This window comes from Vombatus ursinus, unplaced genomic scaffold, assembly GCF_900497805.2.
Source record: "Vombatus ursinus unplaced genomic scaffold, bare-nosed wombat genome assembly UNPS02014818.1, whole genome shotgun sequence".
NCBI classification, from domain to species: domain Eukaryota; kingdom Metazoa; phylum Chordata; class Mammalia; order Diprotodontia; family Vombatidae; genus Vombatus; species Vombatus ursinus.
The window spans coordinates 67,026,308-67,051,879 of NW_020954596.1; the positions used below are offsets into that span (position 1 = coordinate 67,026,308).

Consider the following 25,572-nt stretch of genomic DNA (forward strand, 5'->3'; position numbering starts at 1 on the left):
TGTGGAGGAACCGGAACCCAGGTCTTCCTGAGAAAATCTGTCTCTCCTCAACACCATGTTGCTTCCTACATATGTACCTGACCCTGTGGCTAGGGGGAGGGGGAGTTTCTGATTCTGAGGTGCTTGATATGGCAAATTAGAATTCAGCTTATTTTTCAATGGGAATATTATCCTGCATGATGGTTAAGACCAATTATTGTAGTACTGTACTTCAATTAAATTCACTAAAACTATATTAAGCAGCTACTGTTCAGTTTTCTGAGAGTACAGATACAGACCAGACCTGTGATTCCCAGATGATGAAGCTCCCACTACTAACACATTCACTTCTCCCCTGCAACTTATAGCCTTAGAGAATTGCCTAGAACCCTGAGAGGTACAAAGTGCCATAAAACAAGTTGGCTGTCCTCAAAAGATTTGCATTCTAATTCAGAGGAAAAGAATAAATATTTATACAGCATCTACTATGTGCCAGTGCTTTACAAATATCTCGTTTGATCCTCACAACAACCCTGTGGTGTAGGTGCAGTCAATATTCCTATTTTGTAATTGAGGAAACTGAGGCAAATAGAGCTTAAGTGACTTGCCCAGGGTCACACAGCTAATATGTGAGGCTGTGTTTATATGTGAGGCTGTGTTTATGTGTGAGGCTGTGTTTGAACTCAGGTCTTCCTGCTTCCAAGCCCAGCCCAGCACAATATTCACAATGAAATCTAATTGCCTAATTGGGAGGGGGAGCTGTGTAAACAAGTAATTATGAGGCAGTAGGTGATAAGTATTAAGGAGATGCAACTTGGTGTACTAGAAAGAGCACAGGATTTTGAGTAAAATGATGGGTTTGAATCACAGCTTTTCTATTTAGGATTATGTGATCTTGGCCAAGTAATTTAACCTCTCTGGATCTCAGTTAATTAATCTGTAAAATGAAAAAGCTGGACTTTGGACTGGGTGATTTCTAAGGTTCTATACAGCTTTACAATCCTATGAATGTTATAAACAAAGAGCTGCAAAAAATGTATGGAAGGAGAGAGAATTTAAAGGTAAGTTACTAGACAAATTGTGAATTTGGTTCTTTAAAGTGTTCACTCTATCTCTGTAAGATATATAGTGCAAGCAAGAAGAACGTGTTTGGTATTGTAGAATAGGATTTGGCACTGAGAGGCATCTTACCAGTCATTTAGTCTAACTCCCTCATTTTACAGATTAGGAAACTACGGCCTAAAGAGGAGCAATGAATGACCTGATCGAGGTCATTTAGCTAGCCACTGGCAGAGTAGACTTAAATCTACAACCTTTAATTCAGTACTTTCTGCTATACCACATTTCTTATTGGAAGACTTCATGGAAAAAACATTTGTGGACTGATCTGGTAATCTAACCATTATTTAAAATATTATTTCAGTTTTAATTCACTTGAAGTTCCAAAGAACTGAATTTAAAAAAAAAAAAACTTTTAGGACACAACCTCTTCTGAGTTGGATATTTCCTATACTTTATTACATATACAGCCATGACTATGTTCGCTATGCTTTACTAATTGCATCATATTAATATGAGTCAATCCTGCCAAGCTAAGTGGAGAATTACTTTGCCTTTGCTTCTTTAATCTGTATGAAAAATTGATGTTTAGGGTTATCATGTAATGTTTGTAATACTGAACCTTACAGAGCAGTTTTATTGAGGTGCCCTTTTTTTCTTCTACATTAGGAAAACTTACTATAATTTCCTTCAGAGTAATGTTAAGTGATCTACTTCAAATATATGTACAGTATTCCTCTACTTGATGCCAAGGTTAAGGATGATCACTTTAGAATTTCAAGGTTAATACTTCCATATGGAAAAGATTGGACCAGAAGAAAGCCTATTGTAGGCCTTTTGGGTTGTTGTTGGTTTTGTTTGTTTGTTTTTGTTGTTTTTTTTGTTACGGTTGTTTTTAAAGTATTCTTTGTGTTGTACTGAGAATTTATTCTTTAAAAGCAGTTTCAGTCAACTTCAGTCAACTCTGAAAGCCCAGTGTAGTATGTGGCATTGACCACATTCTTGTTTAGTGCTTAAACTGATGCCTTTCTATGGGTTTTCACTAATTGTATACAAAGCTAATTGGGCTATTAAAATATGCAAGATTTCCATATGGGGGGGAAGTTTGGGGAAGTCTGAAAGTCACAGAACAGTCATTGAATTTGTTGTCTTTCTTTTTTTCTTTTAGAAATCTCCACCACAGGACCAGTTGGTTTGGGAAGCACTACCACCACCACCAGTACAACCTTGAGGATCACCACAGGAAGCCCAGGGAGGAGTACCACCACATCAGTGCCAGGGAGAAGGAACAGAAGCACCAGTACCCCATCCCCAGCAGCAGCAGCACCAGATGAAATCACCACCCACCTTCTGCCTGCTTCCTCTCAGCTCCCAGCTCTGGAAGAGAGCTGTGATGCTGTGGAAGCTCGGGAAATCATGTGGTTTAAAACCCGTCAAGGACAGATGGCAAAGCAGCCATGCCCTGCGGGGACAGTAGGTGAGTCCTTTCGAAAGACCTAAGCTAAGGGCCTCACATTCTCTCACTTTAGCTCAGTTGTCAAATATTCTCCCTTAGGCTTGCTCAGTAATGCATGTAGTCAAGAGTACTTTCAAAGGATAGTTGATTAATTATTAAGTCTGATAAATTAAGCTTAACATAATATCCTGACTAAGCCATACAGTCTTGTCCAAAATGCCAAAGATTAGAATTTGCTTAGCATGAGGTGCTGTGAATAAATAGGTTAGGGAATAAGAATGACAAACTTGGACAAAACATTGCAAGACATTTTACATCTAGTTTCAACCCACATTGGACTTATTTAAAGCTTTCAAATAAACTGTGAAAATTATTGAGAAAAAGCCCTACAGAGGACAAACATGTGTCAAGGGATAGATAAGAATTAAAGTCTTTTTCCCAGCTTTTATTTGTGTGATTCATAATATTGCTCAGGGGAGCCATGCAATGTGATTTTAATTTTTTTTTTAAACAAGAAGTGTTCTAACCTTATCACAATGTAGCTGGACTCTGGTGAACTTTGTATTTGATCCACTGTATTTTATTTGCATAATTTCACAAGCTACATTATTTAATAAATTAGAAATTAATCAAATATTGGAATGGCAGTATACCATTGTCCTTATTGGGGTTTGTGTCCCCAGATGATAGAAATGAAATCATAATATAGGCAGGTCTTTCTGATATTTCCTGTAACTGAAATTGCCTAGATAGGCTTTTTCCTGGATTTGTTTTATACTTAATTCCATGAAATTTTTGGTAGAGTCAACTATAGTGTTATAAAGGGTTCTATCCTCCTCCTCTTTATCATCATCATTATACTGGTAGGTCAGAGAAATGCTGTTGATATAAAGTATCTATATATTAGAAAAGCATTTGACAAAATCTAAGATATCCTTGAAAAAAAATGGAAATATGTGGGCTGGATGATGGTCTAATTAAAGGGAGGGATCCTGATTATCTTTGTATCTTTCCTGGTGCCTAGCACAGTAATTTGCATATGTTAGTAAATGATTGTTAAATGAATAAGTGGATAAATGATTTCTTAACTCATTTGCATTCAGAAGTGTTTGGACAACTATAACCAAAAAATGTTGATTAATTTGTGATGTTTTTTACTACAAAAAAAGGGAAAAATACAATCATCCTATAATGTATCTCCTATTCATATGGGATAGAGAGGTAGAGTGAAAAAAGTGCTCAACTTAGATTCAGAAAGACCCAGTTCCAACCCAACTTCAGACACTTATTAACTATGTGACCTTGAGCAAGTCACTTAACCTCTCTTGGACTCAGTGCTGAGACAACAGAGATTATGATAATTCCAATCTCATATAGTTGCTGTGAACACTGAGATAATATATGTAAAGTGCATGAAAATCTTAAAACACAATATGCATGCAAGTTATTATTATCATTATTATAGTGATTATAATAATTATGTTCAAAGCACAGAAGATACCTTGATAGAACAACAGAAATTATTTTGTTCATTGATCATTTAATTATAAAGTGAAGCACAAAACAAGCATATATACCCTTGCCAAGGGTCTTTGCCACTGTCATTCCCTCCTCCATAAAATCTAAAACTTCCTTTAAAGAACAGCTCACTGTTACCACTTATGTGACCCCTTTCCTCATCCCTACCTCCTGTTGCTAATATTCTATAACTTTTGATGTTAATTTGAATTTGTTTTCATTTTTGTATATTTGGTATTTACTTATTTGCATTCATGTGCTTTGTATTTACTTACACACCCCACCTACCTCCATTCCATGCAATATAATCTCCCTAATATAGTGCCTTATTTATAGCAAGAACTTAATAAATGTTCATTGAAATGAAAATCCACTATAAAGTCCAAAGGGAAAAATTGCTTGAAAATGGTTAGATTCTACAGCATCTTTTATTTTGTAGATGAATTTGCATTGACTGACCAAGCCCTAGAAACCTAAAGTCTCCTAAATGAGATTAACTAGGATTCAAAATAATTTAAACTAAGTATCCATGTAGAAAAATCCAAGTGAATGAAGAGTATCTGTTCTCTAGAGGAGACAATCCACTGAGGTGGTCACAAGTATCTTAGACAGATACTGTAGTTGAAAAATGAATTGGGTACAGAAGTGAAAGAAGGAAGAGAACAGAAAACATTGTATTTGTGAAATTATGGCATGCTTTCAATGAATCAAAGTTCTTCTTTAAAACAAAAGTCTTTTAAAAAATCAATTATGATTGCTACTAATATATTACCCACAATTTCTGTTTACACAAAAGTACAATGAAGAGATGTTTGGTGTATTAAATATGCTGCAGGTTATTTCTAATGGTTGATCATAGGCAAGAAACAGTGTAAAAAATATCACCCATTAAATGTACTTGGAAAAGGAAGTAGGCTGGGCACAAAGACTATTTATTAGCTGAACAGCCTGCATAGTCCACTCAATATATTGTTGAGTCCTAGATGCAAAATCTTAGTGTAATGGACACACCACCTTTGGATAATTTATAGGACAGAATATTTTCATTCAGTACAGGGAAGAATCTACCCAAGGCTTTTGGAAAATGGAATGTGATGTCTCATTAGATAATGAGTTTCCTGTCATCAAAAATGTTCAAGCAGAAACTCAATGACCATTTGTCCAGGAGCATGTTGATAGGATTTGTGAATCAAATGGAGGATTAGACTTAGATGATCCCTAAACTCACTTCACTTTGGAATTCAGTGATTCTGAGATGTGACAGTAGAACAAAGCTACTTTGTTTTCTTATAAAATTAAATGTATAACAGTGTTCAACTTGTGGAAATTTTCAGAAAATAATTTTCCTTTCTATATTATCTCCCTTTCGAAAAGTGGGAAGAAATCTTATGTTCAAAATGTGACTGCCATTCTTTTGACTCTAATTTAAACACTCAGTGGAGTGAGATTCAAAATTTTAAAATAGCATTTTGAGTACATAATGAAAAAGGAAGTACAGATCCATATTTCTTTTACTGTCATAGGTGTGTCTACCTTCCTCTGTTTGGCCCCTGATGGAATTTGGGATCCTCAAGGACCAGATCTCAGCAATTGTTCTTCTCCTTGGGTCAATCACATAACACAGAAGGTAACTCCTACCATTGTACTACAAGCAGTCATTCCTTTGCTCACTCTGATGCACCATTGTGAATTACAAATGCTGAAAAAAATCAAGGAACTTAAAAAATATCAAAGTAATTTCCTTCCTATTTCCCTATCTAATTGCATGTACAATTTTGCTGTATTGGGGTATGGGAGAGGGAGGTCCTCAGTAATTAATGACCTGATTGTTGCCTAACATTTTTTTAGATAACCTGTTCTCTTTAAAGTATATGATGCTGCCTGTTGATACTCTAACCTTGTAACTTCAATAATGTTATTTATCATAATCAATGATTATGAATAACATACTTTAAAAGTCAGGTCAACAAGTATTCATTAAGCACCTACTATTTGTCAGGCACTGTGCTCAGCACTGGAGATACAAAAAAAAGACAAAATTAGTTCTTCTCTCAAGGAGCTCACAATATAACGGGGAAGACAGCGTATAAACCACTATGTACAAACAAGATGTATACAGAATAATTTGGAGATAATCTCAAAGGGGAGACATTAGCATTAAGGAAGACCTGGAAAGGCTTCTTGTAGAAATTACAACTTTAATTGACCTAAAGGAAGGCGGGGAAGGCAGAATCATAGTACAGGGAAGTAAAGCATTCTAAGAATGAGGACTACCCAGTGAAAATGCATAGAATCTGGAGATGAAATGTTTTGTTCAGAGATCACTAAGGAAGCCAGAGTTTGTAGAGCATGTAAAGGCCATAAGGTATAAAAAAAACTGAGAAGGTAGGAAGGGGCCAGGTTATGATGGGCTTTAAAAGTCAGAGGATTTCATATTGGATCTAGGAGTTAATAACAACAACCACAATGACAACAATATGCCTTCTGTAACATTGAGAACTGCAAGTGGAAAATTTCAAGAGAAATTTTCAAGCTTTCAAAAAAAAAAGCTTCAGTACATGTACTTTGGATAGATAGTGGGATTTTTCAAAAAATAGTCCCACTTTTGAAATTTTGTCATTTTATCAATGTTCTTTAGAATCTAATTTATCAGTGTTGAAAGTACATTAATGTGCGGCAATAAACTTTTGCAGACTCTATTTAACAAGGCTTATTTGGTTGCAATATGTTGAACATTTTATTATTAATGCACTATGGGGCTTTGCATTGATTTCATGACAAACAGAGACCAGATGTGCACTTATGCCAAAATTGCTGTGGGATGCATCCTTATTATAGCAATTTATGTGCTTTTATTCACTCCTAATATCAGGAGTCCTTCTATGGAACATTAGCTATGCTATAGAATTTCTGAAAAATATTTTTTCCAAAAGAAATATTACAAATGATAGCCTTACAAGAAACACAGTCTTGCCATTTGCTCTCTTCTCTATTAGTTTTTAACTATCCTCATCCTCACTGATATACTGTATGATAATCAGTAAATACTCACCCCAGTAGATCATGTAGCAAATGAGCCATAACTGTCTTTTTACCCTAAATCACAAACAAGGAGTAATGGTGGAGACTGTAGTTACTCTTTTACATATATTGATATGTAACAGTCATGATACCTGTTACTTTTCAAAGCCGGCAGTCTGGCTATAACTCTGGCCCGATTTCAACACTGATTCTGCCACACAGATTGTCCTTTGATTTCATTACAGTGTAACTCAGACCCCAGGGTAAATAACTGTTGCAGGATGTGATCAGATTAATAGATCAGTAGCATATCTGGTATCATTAGAAGCTTTGCATTTTTTAAAACTACTCAAATGCTTAGCCTAGGGGTTAATATGATTTCAGTCATCATTCACCTAGAAAACTGGGTGCTTTCATGCTGTTTCCTGAAAATAGACTTCTAGAAAGAAAAAAAAACTTTTCCAACTAAGGAAAGAAAAGGATCATAGGACCATAGATTTAGAGCAAGATGGAACTTCAGAGACCAACGATGATGTTATTTTACAGAGATGGAACTTAAAGCCCAGCTAGGCACAGTGCCTTATCTGAGGTGGTACTGGGATTAAATAGTAGAGTTAGGATTGAAGCCCAGATGCTTCAACTCTAAATTAATGTTTTTTTTCAAATTGCAGTGCAAAAATTGTTGTACTATATTGCTATACAATAAATAATGCTGTTATTTACAATGTTATCTACATTGAAGTGTTATCTACAATGAAAAAGAATATTCCCCAAAGGGGGGGGGGGGAGTAAAACAACCCCTGCCCTTTTGACAGTTTTGTTTGTTCCATAAATTCACCTGGTTTTCGTGAGTCCTTTAGACCTATCAATTTCTTTCCTATCATTTTTTTTTAATTCTAAGGAACATTTAATATGGATTTTTACCTAATATGAATCAAGAATCTGTCAGATTCACAAATCCGAAATTCAGAATGAGTAGTTGACTTTTAAATGTAGCAAATTTCTCAGTAAATCATTCTTGTCAATATGCTTAATTATTTTTTAAAAAAGTAGTATTTTAGAAATCTCAGGAACTTTAGATATCAACTAGTCCAATTATCTCATTTGACAAATGAGAAATCAAGGATGACAAAGGAAAAGAAAAGCCCAAGTTCACAGTTATTTGTGTTCAGTTATTCTGTCTTTAATTGTTCTCTATTATTTTAGTGTAAACCCACCCCACCCCCTGCCCCTCTAATGTGACCATGGCTTCCTTGAAGGCACGAGAACCAATCAGTACTCTGTGACTGACCCAGTCAGGTGCACATTTAGGGAATAGCAACTGAATTGAGCTGAAACTTTTGACTGGTACCTGGGGGGCCTAACCTATGGGTACAAATATGAGCATAAATATAGATGATAATTTGTGGTCATTATTTTTGTGTACTGGTTAAAAGAATGAGATTCTGGACAGTGACAGCCTCTTCAAATTTGTCTTGGCCATCCTCCTTCTTTCTCCATTCCCTCCATTGTCTTGTGGCATACCACCACCACAAAAACCTACTATAGGCTTCCTTTTGCCTTCATGCCATCTCCCCATTGAAACTTCTCATTTCATTTAATGATTTGTGTTCAAGTGGCCTTGTGCAAATATCACCTTTACCATTATTGTCTAACTTATTGATATCTCAGGGTGGGGACTTTTAAATAGGACATTTGGATGTAAGCTGCCCTTCAAATTAGGCCATTTGTTCGGCTACTGAGTTCGTTTATATGTAGGGTTAGGGTATCCATTTAAAATTCTAAGCATCTACAAAATGTTTTTTTTTTTCTGGTCCATTCCTTGAATTCAGAGAAAGAATATACTTGAATTATCTATAAAAAGATGTATTCATTCGGTCTTTAGTAGAACAACAGTAAACATATGACCTCTTTTTCTTCCGTGCCACATGTGATGCTTATGAATTTGAAATAATGTTATCATTTCTGGATTTTTTGAGAAAGTAAGACAAGAGATGCAAAGGATATCGCAGGTTAAGAAATGGAGGGAGGTATTTGACCTGGAGCTACAGAATGAACTCTGTCCTTAAATTTGCTTCATTTATTTAACTTCGGATAGATTCAGAATTCTGTGAAATTTAGTGTTTGGGGAAATGACTAGCTTTCAATCTAGCATCCACTTATTGAATATTTATTATGAACATAACACTGTACTACATGCTGAGAGAGGTAGAAAAATAAGTAAGATAGGGTCCTTGACATAAAATTTAAAATGTAATGGGAAGGGTAATTATAGTGCACTGTGCAAAGTTCACAAGAGAGGTACAAAGTGTTATGAGAATTCAGATGAATGAAAGGGCAATCTGGTGCCATCAAGTAAAACTTTCCAAAAGAGATAGCCTTTTCTATGTTCTATGTCATTCTAGGGAACTACACCAGAATCATTTAAGCCATTCCCAACTGTAAGAGACAAAAGCATTTTGCTGTTGATTTAATAACTTGGGCTGAGATTGATGGCAAAATAGATGTATTCTTTCAAGGAAATGTCAGTGCTGTACTTAAGTACTTTGAATAACTCCTTAATGAATTCTTTTGGTACTCAGATTAGGATTTTTATATAATAAATGTCATGAAATGTCAAAGCTTATTTCAAAGAAAATTGTTTTTGGCTCCTGTCAGGGCTTAAATATGTAAATAATATCAATCTCTGTCATAATTAGTATGCTTAACTAAAGCTTATGGTTTTACCCCTATTTTGAAAAGATTATTTATTCAAGGCCTAGTTATAATACCACTATTTAAACTAGACAGTGATTTGCTAATCTGCACAAAACCCTACATTTTTTCAATGCTTGTGCTTTATTTTCTTAGAAATAATTTTAACAGATTTGAGTAATTGAAGTTAGAAATAAAGTCTTCAATGGACTCATTGGGTTGAAAGATTTATATAGTTATTTTTATTATCTACCTCTTTTTTATGTGTGTACCTCACAAATCTAATATCGAAAACAAGGGAGCTGAGTTCAGTCATCACTTTGATACAAGAACGCTTCTAATCAAAGCAGAACCCATGACTTAAGCTAGCATTCATTTTTTAGAATTGAAGTATGAAGAGAAAGTGACATGTTTGTTGCTTGTTTTTCTGCTTCATAGATTTTTTGGAATGTTAGCATTAGAAGAGACCTTATATCATTTAGTCCAGCCCTATTAGTTTGCTACATTCAGTCACTGGCCTAAAGGCTAAGCAAGATTTGAATCCTGTTTATTTACAGGGCCATTAAAAAAATCACCTGAATATCAGTATTTCATTTTTAAGTTTAATATTATTTTCTCCTTTTTAGTGTTGATCTGTAAAAAATTATTTGTTCTGAATGTGAGATGAAGGCTAGAAAAAAATCATTATTAAGTATCAGAGTATTTTTTCACTGAAGAAACTGATGTATAATATCATATCTAGTTCATGTTATCATTGTGATTTTCTTCTAGGATAGTCAGGGACATTGTTCTTATTGCTATTCCACAAATTAGAATATTCAATGTGCAGAGGGACAATAGTGATGAAGGTCTAGAACTCTGAATTCTTGAATTTCATCTCAAGTACCTTCTAATTTAATACAGTCTAACTCCTTGGGGGCAAGTATTATATGTTTACATTAGGCAACGCTGAATTTCTAAAATGTTTTGAAGTATTTTCAGATTCTAATCAATTAACAAGCATTAATTAAGTGCTCATTATGTGTCAGGTATGCTTCTAATTACAGACATTACAAAGATGAAAGTCCCTCCCCTCAAGGAGTTTACAATCTCTCCAGAGATGACAAGTACATAAAAAATTATATGTAAAATACATACAAAATTAATGCAAGGTAGTTCTGGCAGAGAGTGCATTAATCCATCAACAACATTTCTGAGCACCTCCAAAACCAGGTACTTCTCAGACATTTTGGTATTGATAAGTCCGTGATGTGGATGCTGAAGTGGAAGGGCGTTAATGGGAACCATGATAGGAGAAGAAATCACAAAACAGTCTAGATTGGGAGGAGGGTGCTACTGGTATAGCACCTTTTTTACCCTGATGATGGGGTACCTGGGAGGAGAAAGATCATACAATTATTAAGGAAAGATCTGAATCCAGGTCCTCCTGACTTCTAGGCCAGTATGACTGTCTTATCCAATATGCCACACTGCTTTTCAACCCTTATTTGTATCATTATGGAAAAGGCCTGTCTTGCTAGTACAGATATTTTATTTTTATAAGCAGTTGTGTTATTTAACATAACTATTTAAACAAACAATTATATTTAACTTTTGTTAAGGGAGTTACTATTAGCTTTTTTTTTTCCTCTCTACCATCATTTTCCTTACTATGATAATTGACAGCTGTTTATAATTAAAACTTCAGGGGAACAGTCCAAAATTATATATACACAAAAATTAAATAGTAACCATTTCCAGTAATGTTTTCCATATTTCTTTGTTTTATAAATTATTTTGCCTTTCATGAAACTCCCTGTTTAGACATTAAAAAAAAAATACTTGTGCTCATATTCTTGAGTTGTATGTGAAGTAAAAGTAACACCTACTTTGAATTTTATGAATGTACATCATTACTTCATGTGTAACTCTACAAAGTTACCTTCCATTTAGGTGTTCTAGTTGTCTTGACCAGGCCAGTATGGACAATTATTCATCGTACTTAGCAACTTCCAAATATGATGAATACTTTAACTACTTGACTGCTTTGGCTACCTCTAAACTCACAGTGTCTAAACTAGACTTCAAATATTTTAACTAACCTCATGCTCCAATATTTCAGTGAATCTATGGTATAATCAGTATGGGTACTAGTTCAGGTGACACAGATCCAATTCTCTCTATGGCCTTCCGTTCTCTTGTCATTGCCATTCCACCATTCCACCACCGGAGGTCCGATGACTTCCTCACATTCTTTTGACATGGAATAGCACCAGGGTGATGCACTGGTGGAAATTATTCCACAATTTTTGGTCAGATTAGTTTGGTTTATCTGTAGGGCACCAAGGGCCCACATAAAGAAGTAGGATAGTTTAATGGAAATAACACTGAACTAATGGTCAGAAGACTTATATTTTCACTCTAGCTCCATTAATACTAGATATATGACTTTAGGTAAGTCACTTAATCTCTATGTCCTTCATTTTCCTCATCTATAAAATGGGAATAATAATTCCTACCTACTTCCCAGGATTGCTACAAGGACAAAATGAAATAAAATGTATAAAGCACTTCACAAAACTTAAAGTGCTATATATTATTGTTATAGACAACTAGGTGGCACAGTAAATACAATGCTGGACATGGAGTCAGGAAGACTCATCTGCCTTGGTTCAAATCTGGTCTCAGATACTTCCTAGCAGTGTGACCGTGGGCAAGTTACTGAACCCTCTTTGCCTGTTTCCTCATCTAGAAAATGAGCTGGAGAAGGAAATGACAAACCACTCCAGTATCTTTGCCAGGAAACCCTCAAATGGGGTCACAAAGAGTCGGACGCTACTGAAACAACTGAAAAACAACACCACCAAAAAAAAAAACCAACAAAACAACAGTTATTATCTTAGAGAGAGGACACTAGCAGGTGGCAAGTCACTTAAACTTTCATTGACTAGGTGACTTTCTAACACTCTTAAAATGTAGATGAGTTGTTGAGCTCATTTGGTGGAGTTTTCCTAATATAAGGTTCCCTATTGGGATGCAATCATAAATATATTCTGCTTCTCCCCGACCCCAAAATGTATGTGTGTGTGTATACGTGGGAATATACAAACACATAGAATTTGAGGGTTTCCCCCATTTGATTTATAGTTTAAAGTCCAGATAGGAGTAGAAGCAAATATATACTATTGGTGAATAACTATTTCTATCTATAGTTTACATGTTTTAGTTGGAAAAAGTTGCTGAAAGCAGTCTTAGAGAAGATCATCATGTTCTGACAAGGTAACAGATCTCTTTCCATTTTCTCCTGTTTTTAAAACTGTAGTTGAAGTCTGGTGAGACAGCTGCTAACATAGCCAGGGAGCTTGCTGAGCAGACCAGAAATCAGTTGAATGCTGGGGATATCACCTACTCAGTCCGTGCAATGGATCAACTGGTAGGCTTGCTGGATGTTCAGCTCCGAAATCTGACTCCTGGTGGAAAAGACAGTGCTGCACGTAGTTTAAACAAGGTAAGCAGTAAAGATGAAGAATGAGGGATGAGGTGAAGTTAAAACAAGTGAGTCTTTCCCTCTTGGTAAATGAATAGTTTCTTCCAGTGGAGTCAGGGTATGCCCACTACTGTCAGCATGATTTAGTGATTTGATTTACAGAGATTATATATTTTTTCCTTTTGGTCAAAAAACACACTAAAATTTCTAGTAAAGAAAACTAAAGTAAAGTTAAAAAACACTTTAACTTTAAATTTCCATATTACATACTACTTTAAAGATATATCTCTTTTTCTCATGAGATGGAACTATATTTGGTTTTACCTAATATTGGATGATAAGGTAAACATGAATGAATGTAATTTAGAATTAAGCACCTCTATTTATTTTAGTCAATTGCTTCTCTTCCTTATCTAATATTAAAACTAATAACACAAATAACAGGTAAGTGTCCAGATCATCAAAAGGCAAGTAGTAATAAAAGAGAGAATAGCAAAGAAAGAAAATGGTCTCTTTATAAACCCTGAATCAGTGGTAGAGTTCAATTTGAAGTAGGGCATATGTGGGTTTGAAAATTATGCATACATATATACATATATACACACACATATATGCATATGTGTGGTTGTGTGGGTATCTCCTAGTTTAATTGTGAGGGATATTTTTTTCTTCTAAGAGATGAGGAATTTTAAATTATTTTTCATTTTTAGTATGCTACATACTGTTTGGAGTTAATATTTATGAAGACTTTACATCATTATTTTTTAAAAGCATACCTAGCATTAATAGTAACACCATTATTATTATTTGATCATCACTCTCTAGTGGATGGCAATAAATTTGCAGGTTGAAAAACAGTGTTCAAATTATATTTGTAAGGAAAGTTATTTTAAATGGCCAGGTAAATGTTAAGTATGAGAAGAAATGGAATTTATTGAAACTACATAATCTCAAGAGGTGAATAAACGGTCCTCCTGGTGAAAGTTTGTCAGATTTGCCCCCCTCAGATGTCATGTGTTCACTGAATGGTACACGTGAGGCAGTAGAGGGGGGAAAATTATTTGTACTAAATTTTAGTTACTAAAACATAATGACAGTCTTGCTATTTGGAAAAGCAAGAAGTTGGCAGTGACAGACTTAAGTCTCCATTGTGGAATTCCTAAAGATGAATGTACCCCTTTAAAATGAAAAATGGCTAAGCAGACTGGTTCCTCAACTCACTATTATTCAGTGCCATATTGAAGGAAAGGTCTCATCAAGATAGAAGGAAATAAAGACTAATTGCTCACCACAGATCAGCCAGGTAATTTTATGACAAATAATGTTTATGTTGAAAAGTCAGCCTCAGAAGACAAATATTGTTAGTTTTTGACATAGATTATTATCAGAAGTTATTCTCTATTGAGCATCAAGATTTTTTTTTTTAGCTTGTTTTATTGTTTTTTTTAAAATAGCCATTCTCTTAATAGTACGTAAATCCACAGAAATCCATGGAACCTGTGAATGCTGGAAATTTAATGTATTATTGCCTAGACTGACTTGATGCTATTTAATGAATATTTCTGCCAGCAATTGTTATGATAATATATTGGAATTAGTCATTCGTATTAATATTACATATCCATAACATGACTTGTTATAGCAATACTGCTTATCTTTATTTAAAATGATGTTGATGTCTGACAATATCAGGTAAAGCTGGTAATTAATGTCACATTCTAACTGGCTCCAGCTAATCAGCTTTCCTATTCTGAATATCAAATAACGACGTAACAGGCAAATTTTCATTTATGAAGCTTTTTTTTTATGCTCTTATTTTCCATTTGGCTCTTTTCAGTTGTATGATGTGGTTTGTCACACATTAATTTGCATGATAAGCTAAACAGTTGGGGTCCGGGAGGCTGTCCACATGCTTGCTGGCTTGTTCTCGTTTCTTGTGGTCTCCACTGCTGCCTTAAGCAGTTGTATCCTATTAGGTTTGCAAAGTCAACTCAGTGAAAATCAATTGCATTCGGCATTGAAATTCTTGACTATTTGGAGGGAGGAAGGACTGCAAAATAGTGACTGAGTCACCGATCCAAATGACAGCCCCCATAATTTACTTGCACTCATTCTTTAGAGGAGCAAATGCTCTATGAACAGTTAAGAATGCATGAATTAAAGTGGGAAGAAGTGCTTAGAACACAAAAGGCATCAGAGTAGCTGTTTCTGAAAGCCTGATGATTTCCTCCTTCAATAATCTGGGCTTCTTAGGGATTTGGAGATGTAAAGGTAGATAAGGAAAGAAGTAACTTGCAAAGATTTTCGCTCTATTATTTTGCTAGGTTAAATAGCATCCCTTATGTTTTTATTGTATCATTTAAAAGTTTATTAAATGCAAAAAGAGTTACTTTTGATCTTCTATCCAGAAAAATATCCATCTCTATGCCCAAAATATGCTTCTTATCAAACAAAACTTATAAAATCATGTTTAATCCTCTTTTCTGGGTGGAGTGATTAAAAGGATTGATGATAAATTCAGTGTCAGATCAAGAAATCACAAGTCTTTTAACCTGAACTAGCTTGTCCCTTTGTATTTGTCCTCATGATGACATTGTCATAACTAGATATCCATTTGTCAAATTTTCATTTGCTGTACACACAAAATATTTAGTTCTCATGCAGAATGGGGTGTACGTATGAGTTCATAGTCTAGGATGCACATTGTCTATACATATTTTATAGGCTATCTGAAAAATGGGCTCCAAACATTTGACATATTTTGTTTTAGTTTGTCTTTTGTTCTCTGTCATTCACAACTAACTCTGATATGAAATATATAACTTCAATCTAATAACAAGCACTTATTTTACTAAGTCCCACTAATATGTTGCAAGATTTCTTGACATAGCTAATAGCTTGACACTATCCAGTTTTCAGCTTGAATCATTTTGAAAGGGTTCTTGGCCACCATTTGCTAAATCATTACTATATTTCGCTGCTGCTTAGCTGTCATCCTCTTCTAGAAAGTAGTTCACAAATAAATTTTGTGTAGATGTGTTCTTTTTAAATTTTTCTTGGTTTCTTCTATCACTAACTTATTTTTTCTATTCTGTGTTTAACCTGCTGTCTTTATGGAATCAGCTTCAGAAAAGAGAGCGCTCTTGCAGAGCCTATGTCCAGGTACTTTCAGTGTTTTTATAAATGTGTTAAATTGTTGAATTGTTTCTGGTGTTAGTATTGTGTATTTGCAGCTGATAAAATATGTGTTAATATGTAAAGGATGCAACCCAGTAAAACTAAGGTTACTTTGAAGGGGAGAAATATAAAGTGTATGAGAGAGACTCATGGTATAAACAAGTTTGAGGGGAGGGAAAGGGGGAAGACTGTATTTTATCGAACAGAGATATCTAGAATGAAAAGATATGCGATCAGAAATGGGAGGATTGCCACTTATGCTGTGAGGTGAGTTGGGGTACTCATTCCAACGCCTGAATTCTTCAGGAAGGTAGGGATGGAATCATGGATTTATTGGGTAGCATCTCCCATGAATGCACATGATAAAAGCAATGAGAGAAAGTAGTAACAGATAATAATAGCTATCATTTCTATAATGCTTTTAAGATTTGCTAAGAACCCTATAAAATATTGGCTCATTTTATCCTCACAACAAACCCTGGGAGGTTACTGCTTTTATTACCCCCCTTTTATAGATCAGGTAACTGGGGTAGGCAGAGGTAAAGTGACTCGCTTAGTCACAAAGCCAGTAGGTGGCTGAGGCCATATTGGAAATCAGGTCTTCTTGACCCCAGGTCCTCTATCCACTGTGCTACCTGGCGGCCTAAATAAATACAGATCAAGACCAAAGATCCTTTGGCCTTGTTCTGAATTTGAATTGAGTAGTGCTTTAGCTCTTTTTTTTTCCCCCCAACACTTATCTCTCTTCATGATAAAGCACTGAACTTGCTATGACTAGAAATGGTGGTGTGTGTCTGCATCATTTATATATATGTATTGTTATATATGTATGTCTATATACTGCCACTCGGTGTCAAGTAAATGGGAAATCCAGATAATAATAAAATGAATACTCTATAAATTGTTCTCAGAAAATGCTAACTGCATAATTTCCACAAAAGCACCATTCTCTTGCTTTCTTTAAATTTCCTCCAGATTCTTCTTTTTCAAATTTCTTATGTGTTGGCTTGGCCCTTGGTGCTATATAATTTCAATTTTATTCAGCACTGATAGAATATTAACATACTTTTCCTTTTACAGTATGACCATATTTTATTTTTTAGTGTGAAAGGAAAACAAAAAAATAAAATGTCAATCTTATTATTTCACTTTCGACCTCTATTTCTTTTTATTCCTTTATTTTTTTTTCCTGCTTTCTTTCTAAAGTTACACAGTCCTCTGATCTGAGGCCCTTAGACAAGGAACTTTGACATATGAACACTTCGTGAAATACATAGAAAAGGGAAAACATATAAGACATTGAAGTATTTGTAGGCCAAGTTAAAGACTTGGGAGAAATACCAGGTTTTGATCATGGAAAATTGTCTGTAAGAAATGCACAGATCATTTGGTTATTGACTGCATTTTTCCACATTTTTTACTTAAAATATTTTTGTGTTATTTACCATTGATATGGTTGGTCCTCAGTGATATATGAATTGGAGGCATTTTAAGTAATAAATCTCTCAATAGTTAAAGTCTATGAAGTACATGGTCATTCAAACATGAGCCTTTAATGGAAAATTAACAACATAGTTTATTCAGTGGTTGCTTTCCTGGTGCTATAATTGATTATGAATAAAGATTTCTACTGTTTGTTAAACATCTGACAGAATCAGATAATAGTGGTGAAAGGGAAATACTGTGTTTTACTAGCAGATGGTAATGGGTTTTATTACCTTCTTTGTTGAGTATGATTCCAGAAAAATACAAAATGAAGATGTCTTAGATATTTGCTTCTTAAAACAATGAAACGTAAGTTTATGAAACATTTTTAGTTGAGAGTATTTTTCATCTTTAATATATGAGCTAAGCATGAAATTAAACTTTATTACATAACAAAGGATATCCACATAATATTTTTTTTACTAAAATGTAAAATTAAGCCATTTTTTAAAAGGTGGTGATAAGCAATGATAGTAGAAATTTGTTTTTGGCTAGATTTTTGACACTCAAATATGTAATATTCAGAGATTCAATATCAAATTCATAAGTTGTCTAAGTCCCTTGTTTAAACTGTCTTGTTCTTACAGTCTGGAGTCAGGAAGACTCATTTTACTGAGTTCAAATCTGGCCTCAAATACTTACTAACTGTGTGACCCTGGACAAGTTGCTTAACCTATCATCTATAAATGATCTGGAGAAGGAAATGCAAATTACTCCACTATCTTTTCCAAGAAAACCCCAAATGGGGTCATGAAGAGTTAGACATGACTGAAAGACTACTGAACAACAACAGTAACACTCTTACAATCTAGCTTTTGTTAATTTCACTGTTTCAGGGAAAATAAATGGAGGTGATTATTAGTTAATGCTAGACATTATTCAAGATGATAAATGTAATTCTGCCTAGTAGCATTTTCCAGAGAACAGAAATTGATTGATTGATATCTGACATAATTAAATACTATTAACATGCCTTGGGAACATTCCCTGTGTAGTGATTCATTATAGAATAGGGGCTTTTACACACGAGAATACAAAGAGACCTTATATTGTTAAATCTATTGAAAAGCAAACACATGATGTTGATGGAAAAGTAATCTTTTGTCTCTAAGATGACTCACAAGCTTTGGATGTTATGCTGTGTAGGTCTGAGAAATAGGTGCTTGGGAATTCATGGGTTTCTCACATGGTTGAATGTTTTTGTTATAGGGATGGGGAATACATTATCCTACTGAAGCCAATTGACCTATGGGAGAATTTTAAAATCATTCAAGGGAAACAAGGAAATACACAGCAATCTGACTTAGTTGTGAAGGGTCCCCCCTCACCCTCATTTCTTGCATTTTAAGATATAGAAAGGTAAAAGGTTAAGACTGATTTTTTAATTAAAAATTGAGCACATAGAATTGTATTACATAAATGCATATTTTTAAATATTTTTATCAAAAACATTTATTAAGCTCTTAGTGTATAGAAAATATTGTACTGTATACTGGGAATACCCCTTTTAATTACTTAAAATAAATGAAATTTCATTGGTATGGATACCTCTTCCACTCCTCAACATAAACATACTCCTTGTCAGTTTCTTTAATTAAGTTCTCCATACAGGGCTTCCTCAAGATATCCCTCACTCCAACTAAATGGAAAGCTCATCTACTTTTTTAGGTATTCTATATATCTTTTATGCAACTTGTGCACAAAAGTCATCCTTGCTAATATTTTATAGTTGACTTAAGTCCACCATTTGCTTTTCATTGCTCTTTAGGTTACCTATAAGGGAATCAAGTGTGGTAGAGAGGAAAGAAGACTATATACTCAAAGGACCTAGATTCTTAATACTTGTATGAATTTAATAAAGTCACTTTACTTCCTCACGCCTCAGTTTCCACATATACAAACAAGACTTCATTTACCATCTACTTAGTGTCTAACTAGTAGCATTTTTCATTTACCGTCTATTGTAGTTACTAGGCTAACAAATGCAGAAAGTAAAACAGTCCCTGCTTTAAGGAGCATAATATATCCTAAAGGATAAAATAATGTGTGTGTATATTTAGGTATAGACAAAATGGGTCCAAGGTAGCCAAGGGGAGTACTAGCCACTGGGGGAACCAAGAAAGGCCTCATATGGAAAGTGACATTGATCTGAGCCTTGAAGAAAAGCAGAGATTCCAAGAGGCAGAGGTAGGGAGACAGTCCATTAGTTGGGAAGAAGGCAGATTGTTGAGAACTTTACATGCCACATAGAGGAATTTATGGTTCATTCAAAGGTAATAGACCACTTGAGTCTATAGAGTAGGGAGGAAGACATGGTCAAAGGTGTGTTTTAGGACAATCCCTTTGGTGGCTATGAGGAGAATGGATTGGAGTGAGAATAAATTTTAAGCAGAGAGAACAATTAGAAAGCTATGTCCATAGCCTAGGCAAGAAGTAATAAGGGAACTAGTGTAATATCTTTATGAGGAGAAAGAAGGAGGTTTATGTAAGAGATGTTGTGGATGGAGGTAGAAATGACAAGATGTAAATGTATAGAGTGAGCGTGATTTAGGAGTCGAGGATAACACCAAAAAAGACACCTGGATGGCTGGAATAATGATAGTACTTCTGACAGAAGTAGAGATGTTTGGGAGTAGGGTTGGTTTAGGGGGAAGAAGAATAATCTCTGGAACATGTTGAGTTTGAGATGACTACAGAACATCCAGTTCTAAAAAACCAATAAGAAGTTGTTAGTGTGGGACTATAACTCAACAGGGAGACTAGAGCTGGATCTAGGTGTCAGTTGCTTGGAGATGGTAATTATCCCCATAGGAAATGATAAGGGGGACAAGTAAAAGAATGTAAAGACAATAAAAATGCATCAGACCAAGTAATTTCTAATGTGCTTTCTATTTCTAAAACAAATGATCTTATTATTATTTGTATTCATCACAGACTGTGACATCTTGACCTGCAACCATGTAATCTTACTAGGAAAATGATAGTATAATATATATGTATAATATTATAATATACAAATAGTAATTATATATGTGCATGTATATGTTTGTGTGCATGTGTATACACATATATGGATAGACTGATTTAATAAACAGTCTATCCATCTGTTTGTCTTAATCTGGATAACATGCATTTTTTCAGCCATTTTGGTTTTTAATTTGGATAGTTAAATCAATGTCTTTTTAATTACAATGGATTGCATCACAGAAGCTTTATAGTGTTATTCAGTTCAGTATATTTAATATGATATAATCTGTGGATAGTGGAATTTGAAAATCTTACTATCATCAGGTAATCATTCTATATGAACTTTGCGAAAGATCTTCTCAGTGATACTGGTGAATGTAATAGAGCATATGTCTCCCTGTTTTATGTTGTTACTCAGAGGGTCATAGGATAATTTTCCCCATAATTGTATCTATAATAGAATATTTACCTAGGTTGGATACATGCCTTATTTGAAGAGATATTATAATTTGGTATTCTGTTTTGGGTTTTTTGTAAAAAAAATCAACAAACAGTTAACACAATGTGATCTTATATTCTCTCAACTTCTCAGTCAATTCTGTCTATGAATATCTAGTCCAGCTTAGGAAATCGTCTATGGAAGTCTGCATTTCCTTCTTTGTATTTTGGTAAAGTATACCCTCGATTCATAAATAGACCTTTATCATGCAAATTTTATAGAAATGAAAAAGCCCATGGGTTTTTAGTTACTGATGTATTCTTCTTTTCTCACTCACACACAAGTGTCATTTGTGATCTTTTATGTCCTTTTGAAATCTTCCTTTCTTTGCCATATCTCAAAAAACAATCTATGATGAGTAGTGTTAAAACTGTCACCTTCAACATGGATTTCTTTAGTACCTATTTAGTATGATTCATTTATTCTTGCTGAATTATTCTTTGTGTCATTATCACTTCCTCATATTTAATATTCTGATGTTATAATTGAAGTATGTTGGTTCGACTGTTGTCAGTGATCAGAATAGAAATACTGGTATCATGGTACTGTTGCAAAATTTGTTTTAAATTTTCCTCTGTACATATAAAACCATAAATATTTTTAAGATTACATGATTTAGTTGACTTTCATAGCCAGGTTATCCTGCAGGCTTGTTTTCTCTTCTGCTTATTTTCACTATTTGTTTATTGTTGTTGCTCATACTTTTCCGTCATCTTCCACTCTAATACTTTGTTAAAGAGATTATACTTTAATCTTTTATTGCTCATAGTTCCTATGACTTTCTACTTAGCCAAGAGGTCATGTAGTTTTTGGCAAAGATGGTTTCTGGGCCCTATCTGTCACCATACTTTTCATTTTTTGAACTTCTCTGTGACATGGCACAGGAGATAAAGTTCTGGCCTCTGGAGTTGGGAGGACCTGAGTTCAACTCTGGGTTCAGACACTGACTAGCTATGTGACCCTGGACAAGTCACTTAACACAGTTTATCTCAGTTTCTTATCTGTAAAATGAATTGGAGAAGGCAATGGCAAACCACTCCAGTATCTTTGCCAAGAAAATCCCAAATGGAGTCATGGAGAGTCAGATATGACTGAAACAATTCAATAACAACAAAGTCACAAGTCACCCAAAGGGCAACAAAGAAATGGTTGGTGGATATGAAGAAGTAGCAGAATGTTACAAAAAAAAAATTACTTACAAGTGGCATAATGTATGTTTTCAAAATGTGTATAACTTGGAAAAGTGGTTGATCATTTATGTAGTAAAGAGTGAGAGATAACTGATGAACAGCTCACATAATTCAATGGGATGTAAACTATAACAAGAGATCTAGAGAAAACTCCTAGCTGGTTAGTTGGAGCTCTTACGTGGACTTTTTCAGAGGATATGAACCAAATAAGAAGATGAGGTTAGGATTCAGGTGTGGGGAGCCTGTGGCCTCAAGGCCACATGTGGTCCTCTAGGTCCTCCAGTGTGGCCCTTTGACTTGATACCCTTAAATAAAAGGATTTGTTCTGTAAAACTGAGACTCGGTCAAATGTGGCCTTTGAGGCCTCAGGTTCCCCTTAGATATTGATCGGTACAATTAGAGAGAGTGCCCACATTGATGAGATCATCGATCCATTGAGGTATATCTGGCAGTAAGTTACTTCAACGTTTCTCAGCCCTTGGTTTCTTTTTTGATTGAAATTAACAACCATTGGCAACTTATCAATACAACTTCAAAAGCGTGAAGTTTCCATGAAGTGTCATTACCAATGACACTTCTTTTGTGAAAAAGATTTTTTTTTTGGTTATCAGCTTCCTTTGTTCCCTAAATCTGAGAGGCAGTCTGTGCTTCCAAGAGAAACAGAACACTGGTGAGAACATTGCATAATGAGATAGATAAGTAGAAGTTCCCATCTAAATGTATACTTATTGAGTCATCCTTTGGAACCTGCTGTCACTTAAATAATCTGGTAGAGAAGCAATTAGACATGAGGTACATAGAATAAAACAGAAATGTAGTAGGTACTAACACTCATCTCCTTCTCTCTCTTTTCTCCTATCCCTCTCCTTTCCTCTCTATCTCTCCTTACTCTCTCTTTTCCCTCCCCTCTCCCTCTTTTCATTCCTCTATCTCTCCCCTCTTTTCCCTCTCTTCTCTCAATCTTTTCTCCTCTTCTTCCTCCCTCCCCGCCCTCTTGCTTTCCATTTTTCTCTCTCTCCCTCCCTTTCCTTCTCAACATTGGTTAATTTATGAACTCTAAGATAACCCTATCTTTAATAGGCGCTGTCTTTTTTGCTCTAAACTTTTATACATTTCTTATTATTTTTTCCCATAGTTACCTGGCCTCACATACCTGCCAGTTCATTAAAAGCCTATGTATTAAACTAATTTTTTAAAAAACTCATATGCTACACATCAAAGTATCCTAAGTCAGTTTAGGATTAAAAGTCATTAAATCTATTGATGAATAAGAAATGTACAATATTCCTTCCCAGATAATACAGATGCTGAGAGTGTATGTGGTATATAAACATTTTTGCCTATCTCCTTTCTTTTTTGTGGTATTAATGCTTACTTTCCTGTGAACCAAAGGAGATACTTGCATCTTCATGACAGAGTGCAAATTGAATTAGGCCAGTTTTCCTTGCTTGCTTGTGGTACATATGACAAGAAAGATTCTAACCTCCGTTTATACTGCTAGGAAGAAATTAATGAGGATTCTCAAGTTCCTTGTTTGGTCACTTAATTGGCTGTATGACAAAGAGCTCTGTGGTGCATGTCAAACAACTTTTGAGTCTTCTAATGATTTGTGCTTTGCTTGACTTCTGATACTATTCTGTGTGGCCTGTCATGCTGGATATCCTTGTTAAAGTGGCTGGAATAAATTGGCTAGCAGTGTGCATACAATGTAGTATATTAACTATAGCAACAGGGAGTACTTTTAGCAGCTCTTTCAAGAGATTTAGATGTTTGCCCATAAGCATCAAAGCCAACCCAAACTTTCATTTAACATAATTAAAAGGACATCTGAAAGTAGTTTGATTCACAGTGGGTTTTTGTGGTTGGTAACCCTTTGTTAAAACTCTGTGAACTTAATATATTTCACAGCTTGATAAACCTACACTTGATTTGTGTCAGTGCAAGAGAAAATATAAATCTGCACCCTGCATGTTTCTGCTGCTCCATACCCTATTGTTAAAAGCAAGGGGGAATCAAAGAAAGTCACTTCAATTTACCATAGCAGAGTAGTTTTCTTTTGGTAAAGAATAGTAATAATTTATTTTTAAGACTCACTTTGTATATGGTATAGTCAGTAAATGGTTTTAAATAGCCATAGTTGTCCTGAGAGACATTGGATCCATGTGTGTTGTTAAACAGGGTGTGTTTATAGCCAAGTCATAGAGGTACATCATAATGTGTTATTGATACACCTAAGGAAGCCCTTTTATAAATCAGATTTCTTTGGAAGATCTGTAGTGTGGTTAACTATAGATGTAGGCTAGCAAAAAGAATGTTATATTTGACAATTCCTCAGAATTCCCTTAGCAAGTAGATCGGGTCAAGCAAAGATAGATGCTTTGTGTAGATGCTTCATCATTTTTTAAAAAAATAATTAATAAAATGATCCAATTGTCATTTATTTACATGTTGCTGATGGAAGTTTTCAAGGAATTGATTCAAACAAAAGTTCAATGACTGTGATCCTATGACCTTCTATTAGATTTTATTTGTATTTGCTGCAAAACTAGACTATACGCTCCTTAAGGAGCTCATATCTCACTTATTTTTAGAATATCCTTCAAGCTTTTTACATAGTGGGTGGTTTATAAAATATTTCTTCTCTTGTTTCTACCAAATTTCAATTTTAGAATTTAGAGTTAATTCTCAAATTAAACAATTTCAATTTTAGATGTACTTTTTCATGTCAAATTTTCAAATAAAATCTAGGTTTCCTTTCAGGATTATAGGAAAGGGACCTTGGAACTTTCAGTTTAAGTCTTCTGTTTTAGAGTTGAGGAGACAGGCTCAGAGACATGAAGTGAATTGCTCAAGATCATATAAGTAGATAGTATCATAGATATGATTTTACCCAGATTCCTCTGACTTGGAATCTAGCACTTTAAACCATGTGACTTAATATTAAGTAAGCACTAATACCTGCCAGTTCTTTGTGCAAACTTTACCCTTCAGAAAGCTTGGGAAAATCTAGCAGGAAGAATAGTGAAAATAATAACTTCTTGTTATTCATTTATTTATTTGT

At 34.7% G+C, this 25,572-nt stretch overlaps 1 protein-coding gene across 4 annotated transcripts in view; it reads left to right on the top strand.

Annotated features, from left to right (window-relative positions):
* Positions 1-25,572, top strand: part of ADGRL3 (adhesion G protein-coupled receptor L3) — a 601,096-nt gene that overhangs the window by 410,184 nt on the left and 165,340 nt on the right. For 2 of the 4 annotated variants that reach the window (XM_027836482.1, XM_027836485.1), the window contains 4 exons: positions 2,207-2,515; positions 5,536-5,639; positions 13,029-13,214; positions 16,317-16,355. In XM_027836482.1, coding sequence (XP_027692283.1) covers positions 2,207-2,515; positions 5,536-5,639; positions 13,029-13,214; positions 16,317-16,355 — 638 coding nt within the window. The remainder of the gene's footprint in view (positions 1-2,206; positions 2,516-5,535; positions 5,640-13,028; positions 13,215-16,316; positions 16,356-25,572) is intronic. The other 2 variants (XM_027836484.1, XM_027836486.1) reach the window with 2 other exon arrangements.